The sequence below is a fragment of the Elgaria multicarinata genome, chromosome 8 (assembly GCF_023053635.1).
Source record: "Elgaria multicarinata webbii isolate HBS135686 ecotype San Diego chromosome 8, rElgMul1.1.pri, whole genome shotgun sequence".
In the NCBI taxonomy this organism is placed as follows: Eukaryota; Metazoa; Chordata; class Lepidosauria; order Squamata; family Anguidae; genus Elgaria; species Elgaria multicarinata.
Genome location: NC_086178.1, coordinates 75,042,982 through 75,060,805, shown reverse-complemented (window position 1 = coordinate 75,060,805; position 17,824 = coordinate 75,042,982). Strand labels below are relative to the sequence as shown.

The 17,824-nt window shown below is 40.5% G+C and overlaps 1 protein-coding gene across 1 annotated transcript in view; it reads left to right on the top strand.

Annotated features, from left to right (window-relative positions):
- Positions 1-17,824, top strand: part of C8H10orf90 (chromosome 8 C10orf90 homolog) — a 110,377-nt gene that overhangs the window by 83,532 nt on the left and 9,021 nt on the right. Inside the window, exons 5-6 of the mRNA XM_063132808.1 lie at positions 26-219; positions 1,779-1,980. Coding sequence (XP_062988878.1) covers positions 26-219; positions 1,779-1,980 — 396 coding nt within the window. The remainder of the gene's footprint in view (positions 1-25; positions 220-1,778; positions 1,981-17,824) is intronic.

The window sequence follows — 17,824 nt, the reverse complement described above, 5'->3', positions numbered from 1 at the left end:
TAATAAAGTTCTGTCTCTTTCTAAGGTGATTATAAATTCTGTGGCTCAGTTATCAAATTGAAGAAGCATAAGAAAAGTGAGAAGAATGAGACGGTCGGCAGGGTAACAACCTCCACAGCTCATGAACCAGATGTTCCTCATGAGAAATATGACGCCTTCCAGCAGCCAAGGATCTGCTCTGAGCCTGAGAAAATTCCTGCAAACCCACTGACTCTCAGGGTAAAATATCAAAATGTTTTCTCTGCTAACTCTCAGTCCTGTGATGGTTATTTTCCTGGAAACCCTGTGGGGGCAGGAAGTCTTTTTTCCCCTTTTTTTTTTAATCAGCAAAACACTGAGGTCACTTGAATCTCCTCTTACTTGTTTGAGAACCACTTTCCTTGCATGATACATTGAGAAAGACACTTGCGGGTCATTTGCAATTTTAACTTTTCTCAGTATCCTGGATCCCTCTGCTATAAACCAACATTGCTTGTCCACTTTTTCACCACCCGCACTCTCCATTTACATTACATGTCCTTACTCATCTGGTAGCTGCAGCCTAATTCTTGTTGAGCCTTGCAGGAGATCAGTGTAGTTTATATTCCTGGATTTCAGGCTTGCAGCCAGCTCTGACTCTGACTGAGGAATATGCTTCTTCCCCATCTTCAGAAATCATTCACCTGGTGATGAGATGCAGTACCTCAGAATCTCATAGGTTTAAAAAGAACCTACGCAAGACTATGACTAGTGTACATAGTGCACTAGTATGTGATTTCTAGAATATATAATATTCTATGCATATCTTTGCAGATAGGGACTATCGTTCTAATTTTTTAAAGATGTTTCACTGTTCAGAACCAGCTAAATAAGGTAGTGACTACTAGTAGTGCCCTTAGAAAGGGATTCCTTTGCCTATGTTAGACTGATTCCTTTACAACTTTTCCTTGGGTCTGAAGAACACAAATGTGTGTGTGTGTATCATTCTTTTTACGACAAGTAGCCTGCCCCTTGTGCATTGTTTTTCATAAGACAAAGGTATGTTTTTGTAAAAAGAAGGAGTGGAAATGGCCGTTTTATTTTATTTTATTTTATTTTATTTTATTTTAAGGCACAACAGTGCAAGTTAGGTGTCATCAGTATGCTTGTGGTGGCACCTTGCCCAAATCCGCGAATGACATCTCATAGTGGTATCATGTGCATATTAAACAGTAGGAGAGACAAAATAGGGCCCTGCAACTTCAAGGCTCTTGGGTGTGGAGAAGTCCAGGAGAATTAACAGGTCCTCTCCTCCTCCTCTTAGCATAGGTCATCTGATCTAAAACAAAACTTAAGAAGTTCCAAAATACATAAGAACTGGTGATGGCAAAAACAAGACATGATTTCGTCAGATTTTTCAAATATATCCATTCTTGCTTGATGCCTGGTGTCTACGTTATGTTGCCAGTCCATGTAGGGAAGTGAAGACAGATCCTCAGTCTACTGGTGGACAGGTGGGATGTCCTGATCTTTCTGGTACTGCAGACTGATGCTCTTGGCAACTAAAAGAGAATGTGATAATATCAGTTTTCTCTATCAAGGTGCAAGGTCCCACACTCTACAGAGATCTTCCGTTAGAACAGCTACCTCTGAGAGTTTCACTTCAGCTTGCATCTCCAAGCTATAAGAAAACGTGCTGATACTTTCTATGGTTGTTGGATACTACTTGAGAAACTTGATTTTCATTAGATCATTACAGAGGAATGATTGGACGGTGCTCTCTGCATTCTGCACCCTGAATAATTTCTTTTTTCTTTTAGGAGGCTCTGGAAGTTCACAAGCCTCACTTTATTTCCCACTCACAAGAACGGCTGAAGAAACTTGAGCACATGGTACAATTGAGGAAAGCCCAGCAGGGTGATGCTTCAGAAAAGAAACAAGGAGCTGTTCTTTCTTGCAAGCTTTCTTCCTCGTCCATTACAAGTAAGAAGAAACAATTTACAGTTCCTCATCCTCTGAGTGGTAAGTTGACCTGAGGCATGTACAACAAATCTATCAGAATATTCCTTTGTTAACTTTTGGTGGAAATTGTCCAGTCTAGAGGTGCTGTTTATCATTGCCAATTTCTTTACTGATGTAATCTGTGGTGTGTGCAATTCCATGTTCTATTATTATTATTATTATTATTATTATTATTATTATTATTATTATTATTATTATCTCGCCTTTTGCCCAATACTGGGCCTCAAGGCAGCATTACAAAATTTAAAACATATACATTAAAAACGTATAGGAAAAGGAAAGGAACCTCTCGTGCAAGCACTTGAGTCATTGTTGACTCCTAGAGGGATGCCTGCTTTCACGGACATTTTCTTGGCAGACTTTGTAGTGGGGTGGTTTGCCATTGCCTTCCCTAGTCGCTGTTACCTTTCCCCCAGCTAGCTGGATACTCATTTTACCGACCTCGGAAGGATGGAAGGCTGAGTCGACCTGAGCACCAGCTTCCACTGGGATCGAACTCAGGCCGTGGGGAGAGTTTCGGCTGCCGTAACTGCCGCTTACCACCCTGCGCCACAAAGGGTCCCTAAAAACCTATAGAGATATACAAAATTTAAAAGTATATGAAACATATTCCAATATTAAAGCATTTACACATTTCAACTGACAATTTAAAAAGTTCTAGGTCGAGATCATTCACCATTCATCATTCATCGCTGGAACAAAAAAGTCTTTGCCTGCCTCCTAAAGCACATCAGGGAGGGAGCCAGTCTATAATTCTTCCAAAGCCATTTAGTTCACTGCTGTCTCCTTTTCCCCAATGATACTACACAAAAGGGGCAAATTATTTCATCTCACAGTATATTTTTAAGGAGAAATGTATTCTGCCACTGCAAACAACTGTGCCAGAATTCCCTTGATGCCTAGTTCTCATGCAACTGTTTGCTTTGTCTTACACATGTATGCACTTTCCAATGACCAGTAATCCACATTGCTATCTCATAATGTGAAAATTCATTAAAGCGTCAGGAGAAATTGTTTCATTTCCAAGGTAAAAGAAGATGTCACTTTTCTTTTGCTCGATCTTGGGAGGTAGCAGCTCTAAGTGCAAAACAAAAACTCTTCAATAGAAGTGTAGCTTTCATTTCTTAACAGCTCAGCAATAGGGATTGAAAGCACTGAATCCCAAGGGATTCTTTAGTTTTTCTCACCATAAAGTTTAAGAGCATTCTTCGGCTTTACCACAGGAAGCGGGAAGGCTATCTCTTGGCATGACTTCCGGTTTTAAGCTCCCCAAATCCTTTTACTTCTGGGAAAAGTAAGAGTGATCTGTTCCCTATAAAGTAAAAGAAAAAGATAGAAAATGTATAAAAATACTGGTCTACTGAACATTTTTCTCTACGTTTAATATTTTAAAACTTGATTTTTAAGGATGAATATCGTCACCCTTAAGTAATTATAGATTAGTTTAGATTATTCTTTTTTTAAAAAAAAATACCCACCCACAAGTGTTATACACAATAATATCATCTCTATACACTAGCATTATATATATCCTAAACACACTGCTTATGCTTGTAATTTATAATGTAAATATTTTTGCTTTGTAGCATTCATAATCTGTACACATATTCCTGCAATGGTTATTTCCGTTTCACTATAACATTATTTTTATTTTCCAGGTGTCCACAAAGTTAATCAGGGCTCTGCCATTGTCAGCTAAACCTTAAAAATAGAATTTGCATATGATTGTTGTGTTCCATATGTCCGTTGTCTCTCACTCAGGATCTGGAGGACATCGGAAGTCCTCTTTCCCTGAGACAGGATACAGGAACAGAGCAATGGCTTCCTGCTAAGGGAGGGGCTTCCTCCTCTAGCCAGTTCTGTTTCCTGTCTCAGCAGACACAGGAGAACCTGGCTCAAGATATCTAGCCAATGACACAGCAGAGGTGGCAGAAGTGCAAGGCTTCCCATTTATGTCTGTTTGGTGTTTGTAATGCTTTTCCCAGTTCCTCTGGCAGAGTCATCCTCATGGGCTGTCACTCACTCCTCTCCCAGATACTGAGGCTTCAAGTGGCCAGGCAATACACTCCCTCACATGACCCTTCACCCCACTTAGCTTCTAGAGAATCATTCCATGAATGACTGGATTGTGCCTACAAAGGTCCAAATCTTAATGAAAATAATTAATTACATTTTCAGAGAAACGTTGAAAGCTGCCTTATACTGAGTCAGACCATTTGTCCAACTAGCTCACAATAACTGCAGTGGCTCTTCAAAGCTCCAGACAAGAATCTTTTCCCAGGCCCACCTGGAGATGCCAGAGATTGAACCTGGGACCTTCTACATGAAAAACATATGCTCTACCACTAAGGCAGTGCTTATCCCTAAGGAGCTCACAAAGCTTCTGTACAGGCCTTCATCTTACCCTTCCATCAAAGAGCTCAGGGAGGCAAACATGGTTTACCTTCCCTCATTTTAGCCTGAGGTAACCCTAAGAGGCGGTGACTTGCCAAAAGCCACCCAATAAACTTCTGGCTTTGGCAGGGTTTTGGATCTGGGTCTCCCTAGTCTAACTCTACCCATTATAATGTACTGTTTCCGCTGTATTTGCTATATTAATTATATTATTCCTCATATTATTCTGGGGTGGTCTCACCATCATTACCCATGTACAATACCATTTTACAAATTTATTTTCTTGGGTAGAATTCCACTTTCCCCCCTTTTCAGTCTGTTTACAGTCATTTTGGTTTCTGAAACCCACATTTATATCAAGACAGGAAATAAAAGTCTCATTAAGAAATTGAGCATGAGGAGAATTTTGCCTTAATGCATTCTGCTGACAAAACATTATGTAGTAAAGGAAATGCATATTTTTTTCTCACAAGTTGAGAAGCTATGCCCTCAACTATCCTTATATTAAAAGAGTGGGGGTCGGTGAGTCCAGTTTCGGTGAGGTTGTGAATCCATTCCAGGTTTCAGCCATAATCAGCCAGAACTCTAAAGGAGCTAACCAAAGTGCTAAACCACACCCCCAAAATACGTTCAGCACATTGGATTGCTCCTTTAGAGTTCTGGCTGGTTCTTACTGAAACCCAGAATGGATTTACAGCCTTACTGAAATCGGAGCCACCAGCCTCCACTGATTAAAATTATGGCAGTCTCTGTATTTGCAGTTTTGGTTCTGGATGCAGAGAGAGAGGATGGCAAAGGGCAGGGGGTGATAGAAGGTAGATTAGGACCTCCTTGTAGATCTTTGGGTGATTTGCAATAGATTAGTAAAGGTTTCTCAGTCTCAATTCATTAATAGTAGTAATAGCAATATGAGTCTCTTCACCTAAAGTTGGTTGGTTGCTGAAATGTAGAAAGCTTGGGGTAGTCAAGATTGGACTTTTGCATGAAAGAACTGTGAGCTTTATTCAGTTCTTCTACTGGAAACAAATTTCTAGGCTGACAATTCGCTCGGAGACACCCAGTCTTTCATTCTAAGTGTATGTCTTTTGTACCAAGCTGTGGTTGGTGGATTTTGGTGTCCTAGTAAAAAATAATAATGGAAAGGCAACAACCCTCAAGTTTGACTATTGTGGCAAGTCAGTATATCTTGTCCTAATCCCCTCATACAGGTTTGTTTAGTCATAAAATGAACCTAATGAGCAATATCCAATGCTGGCGATTTGCCATCTGTAAACATGTTGTGCTAGCAGGAATGACCTCTAGCACAGCCCAGAAAACTAGCTGAAGCTACTTCTTCTGGAATGGGCCGGGTCAGTTGAGCTCCCTTCCGCAACCTCTGCCGACTTGTCCCATTCCGGAAGCACTACTTTTGGCTAGTTTCCAGTTGTGCTCGCCAATACTAGGTTCCTGTTGTGCTAGCGGTCATTCATCCTAGCACAGTGGCAACACTGAATACTGCCCTGTGTATGCTGCCCTTCTCTTCTCGGAGGAAGTGTGATAAATGCACAAATAAATCTGCATATCAGAGCAGCGATCTAGGGCTTTGTGAACACACAGAGATCTGCATGCACAATATTTTTTTCTTATAATATGTAGCAATTTACCATCACATAAACTTTATGAGTGCTTTCAATCATGTTTCCTTGCCATCACTCTGCTTCCTGCTTCTCTTCTGCATTTGAAACGAGCTGAGTTACACAAGAAGAGAGCAGTGACCACATGCCCTGTAACTTAAAACTTCCCAGCCCATATAGTTCAATGGGACCGCGCTCTCTAGTGGTCATTGTATGACACAACTTTGACTGCACATGGCAGGAAATCCTGACATTTTAGAAGCGTCAGGTTTTCTGAAGTTTATTTTTAAATGGATTAACTGGGAAAAGGAGCAGGAGATGCACACAAATGGCCCGCAAACTTCCCTGAGTGGTCAGTCATGAGCGTGCTGTAAATCGCTTGTTTAAAGACACTCTGCTTCTGAAGAAATGCAAAGCAATTGCAAAAGTTTTAATAAAGTATGTAACAAAAACAAAGTAGTCATGTTGACCATAAGAAAATTCAACAATTCCTATTAGTGTAATATCTTTATTAGGCCAACCAAAAGATTACAAAAAGCTTTCACATTTTTGTGAACTTACAGATGGCCTAATAAAGGTATTAAATTAATATGAATAAAAAACTTGTACGACCTCCTACTCTAAAAGTAAAGGGAAGGAAATTCCTTTATTTTACTTGACTTTATAACTTTAGTAAATCCTTGCTCATCCGTAATTCAGCAGAGAAGAGAGAAAGTAGGCATTGAATCTTCATTTCTGTGCTGATGAAACTTGGCAGGAGAACTCCCTAAAGGAAGTAGTTTCAAGGTGCCCCCTGCTACAGTTACAAATTGATGGAAATCTAAAGATGACTTACCTCTCATCTCAAATCAGCTATCACTGACATTTTGATTAAGTAAAGGTGGATATTGGGAGAGTCACTCTCCGGCTGTGCACCAACCCTCAATATGTTATTTTGTCACCATTTTTAATAGTTACACCCTTTTTTTCTCCTCCTGTGTGGAATAATGACTGGGATCCTAACTGCCATGAATAGAAGGAGTGTCACACAGGGACTTTCCCATCTCCTCCTCCCCCCTCCAGTCCCCTGTGTCCCCTCTTCTGAACATGACGAGAAGGGGTGTGTTGTGGAATTGTACCAAATTGGGCAGAGCCACCTTCTGTGAGTGGAGCCGAGCTTGTACAAGATACCTCTGCTTAATTTGGGGGCAATTCCCTCTCTCCCGCAACAACCTCTTACACCCCATCCCATGCTGAGGGAAAAGTATTCACAACAGTGCCACTACAAAGTCAGATTGAGACCACACTATGGGCCCATGTGAAAGCCCCTGAAAATTATTTGTTTCTTGGCACTTCATTTGGCAGTTATAAAATTTGAAAAGCCTCTTGCCATAGGATATAGAAGAGAATGGGTTAACCTTTCTAAAATAAAATATCTAAGATAAAATCCATTTTTCGTAAAGGAAGGAATTGGCCCCTGAGGTATATATGCTTTTCACGCAAACAAAATATAAAACATTAAACTGAGAAAGAAAGAAAAATGATTTCTTTTAGATTACTTTGCAAAGCCTATGAATGCAAATATAAAAGGGTGTTATTAAGATCAATTAATTCTCCTTCTCCTTGCACTATTGCTGAAGATAAATTTTATCTTACAAAGTGAGTAATAAAAATGTAATATTGAACACATTTATTAATTACTCAAGCAACAGCAGTTTCCTCCTGTCATGGTTATTAATGATAAGTATCTCTCACAAGAAGGTTGTTCCATAATTCATCTATCTCACCTTGTTCTTCATAAAAGTATAATATTTTGTTTGTGAGATTTTAACTATTCTCAGAATGACAGAAACTACTGTATCTATTAAGTAGTAGATAAATTTCTTTAGTGTTCTGCTCTTCATAATCATCATGGCAACTCTGCTGGATAGGAAATTATTACTTCGATTTTGCAAACTGGCTCAGCAGTTGTTTGATCACTCGATCATTTATTCAGCTGCCCCATCCATGCATAAAGATTCCTATCTAGTGAATGAAGAAGCAGTTCAAACACTTACTTGCAAAGAGACAAGGATTCATTCAACACTCTTCTGGCTGCATGCAGACATTGTGTAAATCAACATTCAGTATTACAATGAGCAAAAATTGCCTTCCAAAATTCTCCACAGTATTTTGGAGTGGTGAAATTGGAAGGGGGGGTTTCACTGGGTATTTTTGTGGCAGGGGGGAGGTAAAATTATTTACACATTTGTGTGGAGGCAAAAAAAATTCTGAGAAATTCTGGATCACTTAATGGTAAATAAAACACTACGGTTGGTTCATGCTGGTGGATGAAGGAAGCAATAGGCTAACAGAGGAGGACAGGAAGGGGTGAGAACTGGATCCATAGTTGCACTTGAAATTCTGCCCCCATCCCCTTGAAATAACTCCCTCCTCTCTCCTCCTCCCATGCAGCTGGGAAGAGGAATAAACCAAGATTGCATTTCACTTTAGCTAGTTCCTGGTTTGTTTTATTCAAACCGGGAATCGGGGTTTAAAATACACTTGTTTGCTAAAGAAGCTGACTAAACAATCCAGGACTTGTAGTTGGCCTGTTTAGCAATTGTCTGGAATAAATTTCAAATCAAGATTCCTAGTTTGCTCATAACCAGGAATTGGGCAAAATAAAACTGATTCCTGATTTCTATGTCTTCCCAGCAACACAGGACGAGGGGAGGAGGGCTGGGTTAGCTTTATGTACAAACCTTCCCTATGTAGGGTGACCATATGAAAAGGAGGGCAGGGCTCCTGTATCTTTAACAGTTGTGTTGAGAAGGAAATTTCAGCAGGTGTCATTTGTATATATGGGGAACCAGGTGAAATTTCCTCTTCATCACAACAGTTAAAGCTGCAGGTGCCCTGCCCTCTTTTAAATCTGGTCACTCTAGTATAGCTCCTGCACCTTTAACTGTTGTGATGAAGATGGAATTTCGTCAGGTTCTCCATATATACAAATGACACCTGCTGAAATTCCCTTTTCTATGCAACTGTTAAAAATACAGGAGCCCTGTCCTCCTTTTCATATGGTCACCCTATCCCTATGTGCATAGAGGCATGTGTTGTGCAACTTTCCATGTCAATTGGGAACTCCAGGGGTCTGTCTATATGTCTTCAAAGCCTCACGGTGGCTGTGAATTGGAACAATTGGATTATACAATGGATTATACAATGCAGCCATTGATTCACAGCCACCACAGGGCTTTTCCCTGAAGCTGCACGCTACAAAAGTTGGGTACTTACTCCGACTTTTCCCAATGAAGTGAGATCACCATGACCCTTCCGCCACGTGACCTCACCCCAGCGTCAAGCCAGGGGTGTTCCAGGCTGGGTGATGACCCCTGATTGGTCACCAGAAGCCTGGCAGGGAGCAGGCCCAGCAATCTGGATGGCTGCTGGAAAGCCCACACTGCGTCCTGCCATCAAGATTACCCGCTGCCACCCCGCAGCAGCGAAACTGTGGGGTTTAGCAGAAAAGCGGAGGCAAGGCAAGGGCCATGTGTGCAAAGTGCCCTTGGATTAGGCTGAATGAATTTAATGACCTCTTTTATTGCTCCCTCTTCTATTTTTGCCTTTTCAAATCTAACCTTTAAAGTCAAAACCACTTGGGGTTTTGAATGATTTTTTTTAAAAAAACACAGTCGCATTTGCCCTGTGTCTTTTTCCCCCCCAATGAGCTAAGCCTGCCCTGGGTTGCTATATTCTTCTTTTTTTTATTAGCTCATGCTGCTCAACAGGGATATGGGAGGCAATAGTTTCATCATCTCACTTCTACTCTGCCTGCTGAGCTGAAAAGAAGAGCATAACCTTGAAATCTCCTCTCCCCCCCCCCCCCCAGTGTTCCCGGAAGCGACTATCTTGTTTTAGAAATTTTAGACCTTGCTAGAACTGACTCGTGACATTTTAGATGTAAAAAATTAAGCTCGTGGAGCTTAGAAAGTGCTCAAGCGCGGGCAGGTCCAGTCTCGGGCAACAAGAACCATTTGGGAAAAAGAGATAATATGTCCTGTGTCGAAGCAGCTTGCTCTGCATCCCGATCCAACCCTTCCCTTGTGTAGATTTTCCCTGCAACTCAAGGGAAAATGAAAAGGACAGGGCTAAGTAAGATTTGTCTGCAGGTTCTTGGTCCTTGGGGAGTTATATGTTCTTTCAAAACAATAGCTATGAAATCAGTATTCAGAAAATAGAGAACCCTAGAGGACATAGTGATGTGATGGAAATACGCTTATTGCATATACTGTATATTTACCATTTTAAAAAGGAGCCCTTTAGTTCCCAAGTGCAGCACTTCCATTTATACTGAGGAATAGATTTCCCACCATGTCTACCAATCATCATCATCATTATTATTATTATTATTATTATTATTATTATTATTATTATTATTATATTTCCTGCAAGGAACCCAAGGCGGTGTACATAATCCTCCTCCTCACCACTTTATCCTCACAACAGCAACCCTGTGAGGTGGGTTGGGCTGAGAGTCTGACTGGCCCAAAGTCACCCAGTGGGTTTCCATGGCTGAGTGGGGACTGTAACCCAGATCTCCTGATTCCTAGTCCAACACTCTAGCCACTGTACCACACTGGCTCTCTGTATCCAATCAAGTTCATTAGTAAGAGATGCTGTAACACTACTGGGAAGCTTAAGTGACTTTAAAGGTGTGGGTGTGATTTATTTTGTACATTTGTGTGTTTGTCCCATGGAATCTTCTGAACCTGTCAGTGGTGAGACAGAACAATGCATTTTACTGAGGAGCCACCAAATTATCTTGTAGGAAGAGAAAACTCTTAGAGCTCCCTGCAACACCAACTCCCGGCCTCATTGTTGCTTGCTGAGTTGGCTTCCTATGCCCTGTGTGATATTTGGATGCACAGGGACGATCCAGGGACAACCCCAGGATATAGGGCTGCTGGGTAGCTCTTTAAAGCACTGGCTGGCAACTACAAAGTCAAAAAGGTCAGGTCAGTTCAGTGGTAATGGGCCAACCCCTAACTATCTCCTATTGCAATCTCTTCCCCTTCAGAAGCAGATTTCACTCAGCAGTCCATTTCTACCAGCAGCCAGGAGATTAAAGGGAATTAATTCCTCTCTGGAAACAGTAGGGAACTAGCCTTGCACTCCCATCATACTACACATGGGTAGGTTGCCAATGCACTGACTAACTTTGTTACATTATAGTATTTTTCCAGGGGTATATATAGACATTCATCTTTATCCACTGTCTCCTAACTTTTATGTGAAAGCTAAGGCATGCAGACAGCTGTTGGAGACATCTTCATGAGTGCACCTGCATTGCACATGCAGAGGCTTTCTTGATACTGCAGTGAATGAGGAACACTGTTTTCTCTGGAAGTGCCACATGTTAGGGTGATGAACAAACTGGGGTCAAGATGAGCAGTCTCCATTATGCTGACTAATCTGCCATTTTTATTTCAATGTTGCTGTGATACAAAAACAAAAGGCTCTGGAGATCATTCCCTCTCATATTTAAGTAGGACAAAGTATCTATTGAGGATGTAGGATCATTAAATCACCCATAAATCATACAATCCATTTTGCCAATGCTGTTGTAATTTAATGGTCTTTTGTATGGGGAATAGTAATTGATACCCTTTTCAATTCCTATATAAATACCACCATCTGTACAGTTAATGTTTGCTTTCTCATTTTAAACAACAACAAAAAAGTCATTTCCGAGTTCCAGTTGTAATCCATGCCGAGGATTTCACAAGGTACCAAAATTAAATTTAGAAAAATTTGCATGTCATGTTTAGCCCGAAGAATATTTTATCATCTTAAGAGCACTCTAGTGGCAAACAACCTGAAACTCTTTTACTAATTTTTGTGTTTGATAATTTTTATGTTTGATTTCAAGGAAGCTAATTAGTTCAAGATAGACTACTTTGCTATTGACTACATTGAACAAATTAGAGATCCCACTGTGATGAACTGAATAGAAATAACGTTCAAATAACTGGATTTAAATCTAAAAAAACCATGATGTAATTACTTCAGTGACAGGGCTACCAGCTGTTTATAGTAGTTTAAATCCTCATAATGAACAGCCTTGTGATCTTAGTGTACACAAGCACGCATGGATTTTTTTTAAAATTTGCAAGAGCATATGTCTGTGCTATTTTATGAGTTAATATATCCTCCCTCCCTTTTTAGTGAGATTGGTTCCTTACTGAAAACTACAATATAAGGAATCATGAAACTGCCACCCAGCCCTGAATTTGATATGTTAGTTTCTCTTGATTTGTTATGGATTTATCGTACAGTGAGCTTCTGAAATCCATATTTTCATCAGTACTTAGAAGCAACAGAATTGAGTCTCCCTTGGTGCGTTCAAGTAATTACTGCTGTGAAGTTTCAGAAAACATTCTGAGACACCCTTCATGGCACTGATAGTTGTGTAGGGATTACAAACACATTCCTTTTAACATGAGACACCACAGGCAATTTTGTGCCTGTCTTGGCTATTCTCTTAAGCTTTAGGAGGTAGCCAGTGCTAGCATTGTTGCCCAGGCAAAGTGCCAGCCCAAACAGGAAGTCTTTGATAGCTCGTCCTGTTTAAGAGGACCCAGTGGTCAGGCTGCCCATGAAGATGCTCCAAACCACAATTCTAGTAGCTTACTACATGGGGGCAACCATGCACTGAACTGAGGGTTCCTGGTTCTAGTATTGGTGCTCCTGAAATCTGATAAGGGGAGAACATTTTCAGAGAGGGACATTCAAAATACAAACTCCTTCAGTCTGAAAAGCCTAATCCAATTTTAAGCCAGGCTCAGACTGCTTTAAACTCCATCACATTTCAAAATGGGGTTTGCCCCTGCTGCTGGCTTGTCCTTTGTCAGTTCCCCATTTTCCCAAGCAAATAACTTTATCTTTGAGTAGGGGGTAGAGATAACTGGTGGGACAGGGAACTACTGCAAGATATGATGCTAGTTTTGGGCACCTTAACTTGGCTCAGGGTTTACCAGTTCTAATTGGTAAACCAATTCCAGTGTCAGTTCCAAGCTCTGGGACAAGCAAAGAAACAATGGAATGAAGAATGTCATTGGATGTGTGAAAATTGTACTTTTAATTTTCTGCTGTTTATTTAATTCATTTTTAAACCACCCATTAACCGAAATTCTCTGGGCAGTATACAAATTAAAAACATAAAAAATATAAAATAACAATATAACAAGTTGGATAAAAGCAAAGTAAAACAAGTCAAATGAAAACAAAATACAACAAAAACAAGTCAGATAAAGTCACAGTAAAGCCAGCAACAACACATGATAAAAAGCAGAGATACAGCCAGCAACAAGGATAAGCCAGTGTGAAGATCTTCGAGCACTATAAACAGATCCTAAAATGCCTTGGAAAGTAAAAAGGTCTTCACCTGGTGCTGATAAGACCATGACAGAAGCATCGGATGAGCCTCTCTCTGGGGAAGGAATTCCACAGGAGTGCCACCAACAGAGAAAAGGCCCTCTCCCCTGTAACCACCTGCCTTGCCTCTTTCGGCAGGGGCACCTAGAGAAAGGCCTCTAGTCATGACCTTAGGGACCTTAAGATGCTTTGCCAGGTCATCTAGCCCCAACTTATTACGGTTTTTAAAAGTTAAAACCAGCACTTCGAATTGGGTCCAGAAATGGACTAGCAGCCAGTGAAAATGGCGAAGTACTGGTATCATATGATAAAATCGACTAGTGCCCATTTAAAATCTAACTGCCCTGTTTTAGATTAGCTGAAGTTTCTGGACTGTTTTCAAAGGCAGCCCCATGTAGAACGCATATAAGTCATCCAAAGAGGAGGTTACCACAATCATTCCCTGTTCCCCATATATTTAACACAAGGGCTAAGGGCTTCCAGAACAAAGAAAGCAACATCTGGAGATGTTTCAACCATATCAGCTCTACTTTTAGAAATTAAGCACAGAATGTTAGTAAGTCTTCACTTTTATGCATCAGTGATTTTATTTGTAGGCAGGAATCCAACCTCCTCCTATTTTTCTCTTTTCCCAGCTTGTCTTCCCTGTGGCTTTAAGTGGCTTTCCAACTAGTAAATGTGTTTTGCTCCTCATTCATCTCCATTCTTTAGAGCCAGCATTAGCATTTGTTAAAATGCATTATGAAGATTAGCTATTTACTTTGGTCTGCTGCCCTAAGATCTTGGTGGAGCATCCTTGTCTCACTAGGGGATTGTCACAAATAAATTACTGCTGTGCAGGATATTTGATAAAAACTAGAATCCCAGCAGGGTTAAAAGATTTGAATAAAACATGGATTAACTTCCTCCTATGTACATGTTGCTTTTTTTATGCCTCTACCTGAATATCTCTTAAGCTGTCAGCTTTCAAGTTATCTTCCTCTGGTACCCTCAGATTATTTTTCATTTTATGTTCAAAGAAACCTACTTGTGATAATCTTACAGATGTCATATCCTAGGGATGGCTTTTACTAGGGATACTGGAGGGATCTGCAATGGAGTCAAATGACTTCTGATTTCTATGTATCTGACCTGCAGATTCTGCAGCGGAATGGCTTTTTGTGAGTCACTTGGATTCTGAGGACTTGTGGACTGATTTATTTATTTTACTTTGGGTGGGGGTTGTACAACTTTGTACTTGTACTAATGAATATTAGTGTATTGGCACAAATGGAAAGAAATTTTCGTATATCCTTAAAAAAATCCAATTCAGTCAATAAGTGGATGAATGACAAAAGATGCCTGACAATCCACGAAACACTGATGGAATGGATTTAATGAAATCTGTACATCCCTTGCTCTTACACTCTTTGGATTGCATTGCCTGTTTCATAGTTGTGTGTCACACTGATTTTTTCAAAATGGGAGGGTTATTGCTGCTCTTGACTACCCTATCAGTCACTCCTCTATTATAATCCCATACTTGGTTTCTCTTTTGAACTACTGCAGGGTCAGAATTCTGCATCTGCACTTAGCTGCTTGCTTGTTATTAACTAAAATAATGTAGTACATGCATACAGTCTTTTGTGGTCTAATTTATGATACCTTTCTTTTTTCCTTTGCAAATGCTATTGATATATTTCGTCTTGCACAGCTACACATTTTTGGGAATAGAAGATCTAGGCAACAGATCTGTGGGATGGCTGGGGGGATATTTGGATATTAAGTACATTGGTTTGCCAGTAGTTTGTGCAACTGTATCTGAGACAAAACATCTGAAGGAAAACACAACCATCGACTTTATAACATGGGAAGGTTAACTTACCATGCTTAAGGATAACAAAGTGAAATTTTGCAACATGAACTTCTATGGGTTTTTAAAAAAACTGGAGGGGGGAACTCTGACCTTTCAGTAGTTGTTTTCCTCTTTCTTTCCCTTGTCTAAGAAAGGATATCAGTATAGAAACTGGGGCAGGGGGAGATATTGCATGTTGATGTATGCAAATGGTACACCTCTTAAAACTAAAAGCATTCTCTCCCCTTTTGAGGAAAATACTAAATGGAATGTAATTGAGATACTAGGTGTGGCTCCTTTAAAGGCTTGTATACATTGGTTGCCTGGGGCAACCTCCATAAATATCCGTGAAACACATGCGGTGTCTTCAAATGTTGGGAACAGAACCTGCAGAGAGAAGATCTGTATTCAAGGCAGTTGATGCTGAGTTGACATCTGTATCAAACTAAGCAGCTCTGCAGCTGGCCGCTATCCTTCACACACACACACACACACACACACACACACACACACACACACACACAGTTTTCAACCTATTATGTGTCAGAAGGAGGCAGCGAGAACTGTGTGGCATTTTTACAGCCCAATCTTAAAGATATGTACTGGGGAGAAATTCCCAGCAGTAATTTCAGTGAGACTTCCAAGTAAATGGAATTGATTTAAATGCAATTCAGTTTCTGTTTGTTTTAAGCCAAAGGTCATAACAATTACTTTCAAGCCAAAACACATTTAGGATTAGGATCAATCAAGTTAATAACCTAAAAACAAAAACTTGGGAATAAGTTGATTTGAATGGAACGTATGTTCCTTAGGATCAGAAATAAGTCCCGTTGCATTCTTTCAGACATTTCCTATTAAGTATGCTGAAGACTGCAATAATTGCAGCCTGATCGTACATGTGTTTTCTTGGAAATAAGCCTCACTGTGGCTCACAACCAACACAGTCATGCAGTACAATCCTGTGTATATTTTCTTAGAAGTAAGCCCCATTGAGTTCAGAGGGGTTTACTCCCAAGAAAATGTGCATAGAGTCAGTTACACAGCTACAGTGGAGTAAATCCCATTAAATTCTATTGGACCTCCACATGGACTGGCTGCAACCATAAACATGCTTATTTTAAAATATATCTTACTGAAATCAGTGGGACTTCTGAGTAAAAACATTGTTAGATTCAGGCTGTTATGAACATATATTGTGCTCTGGTTTTCCATGTTTCCTTCAAAAATTGTAATGTTACAGAATTAGTTCATACAACAACTGTAAAAAGCTTTCATTTCTTACAAATTGCTTTAAGACCATAGATTCCTGGGCCTCCATATCCCAGCCTGGCAATCCCTTAAGCAGTGTCCCAGTTTCCATGACACAACAGCCCATCATGACTTCATTTAGCTGCAGGGGCTGTCATGTTGTTCCGGGTGCCCACCCTTTTTGCATGGTGCCACGGGTGCCTCTGCTTGCCATGGTTTGCTTGTCATGCAAACTCGGCATCCTGGGTTGTTAGAAGTGGTAGACAACCCTAAAATAACCCGAAAACAAGCTATGGGGTTATTTGAGGTTTGTCTATCCACTCAACCCACAACACCACGTTTGTACAACACGGAAAGCCAAGGGTGTGCTGCTGCCACTGCTTGTATATTCAAAATGGCACTGGTGCACTCTGCTAAGCCCTGCAGGGAAATTAAGCCATAGTGGCTTAGTGTTGTGTGCAAATAGCCCCAGTCTCTGGAGTTAATTTTTGGAGGTGGTTCTCTGAATCTGTGAATATTCCAGAGTAGAATTCTTGTGCAGCTTTATAGCCAGAGAATGTCTTCTTCAAACACATCACTGCACTCATACTTTTTTTTAGTGGTGTAGAACATGGTTTTGAATCAAGATGCTTGTTGATTTATGAAATACTGGGGTGCTAGAGGGGGGATTGTTTGGGCTACAGTTCAGTATGTCTGTTGGGTCTTTCTCCAATATCATAGAATCATTTTTTTCTGTCAAAGCCAATCTTCCCCTGTGGCTCCCTCCACCCTAATTCAGTACTTCAGCCCAAGTCTTAACAGTCATTTCTTCTGCACCCCTTTAAACATACTCATGTTTCTGATACAAATATACAACATCATCACCCTTTGCAATGATAGTCCAAATTCCTGAAATGGGTGGGACAGGGATAGCAATCCCTCTAGCCTCATGATCCCTTGGTTAGAGCCAATGCAGATTAGGGAGTGAAAGAGACGAAAGCTGCAGAAAGGGTTTAGAGTTGACTGTAACTTTACACAGATGGCTGTCCTCCCTGTGATACTTCTTTAAAGCTCCAAGGAGCGGCTGTTCATTCTTTGCATGCACAACAAGATCAGCCTAGTATATGTAGGGGACACCTGGAGGGCCAGGCATAAATACTACTGTAACTTTTCCCTACAGGAATCTGACTACTGGCAGCCTAAAATATTAAGGGTGCAGCAGGCAGGCCAAGATTTGTATTCAAACTCTCTTCTCCATGAGAATGAAGGATTGAAGGAAATTTATAAAAAGACTGTATTAGGCTGCTTCTCCCCTAGGTCAAAGTGGTTTATAGTGGATAAAATGAAACTCTAAAAACAATTAAAAACACACACCCGC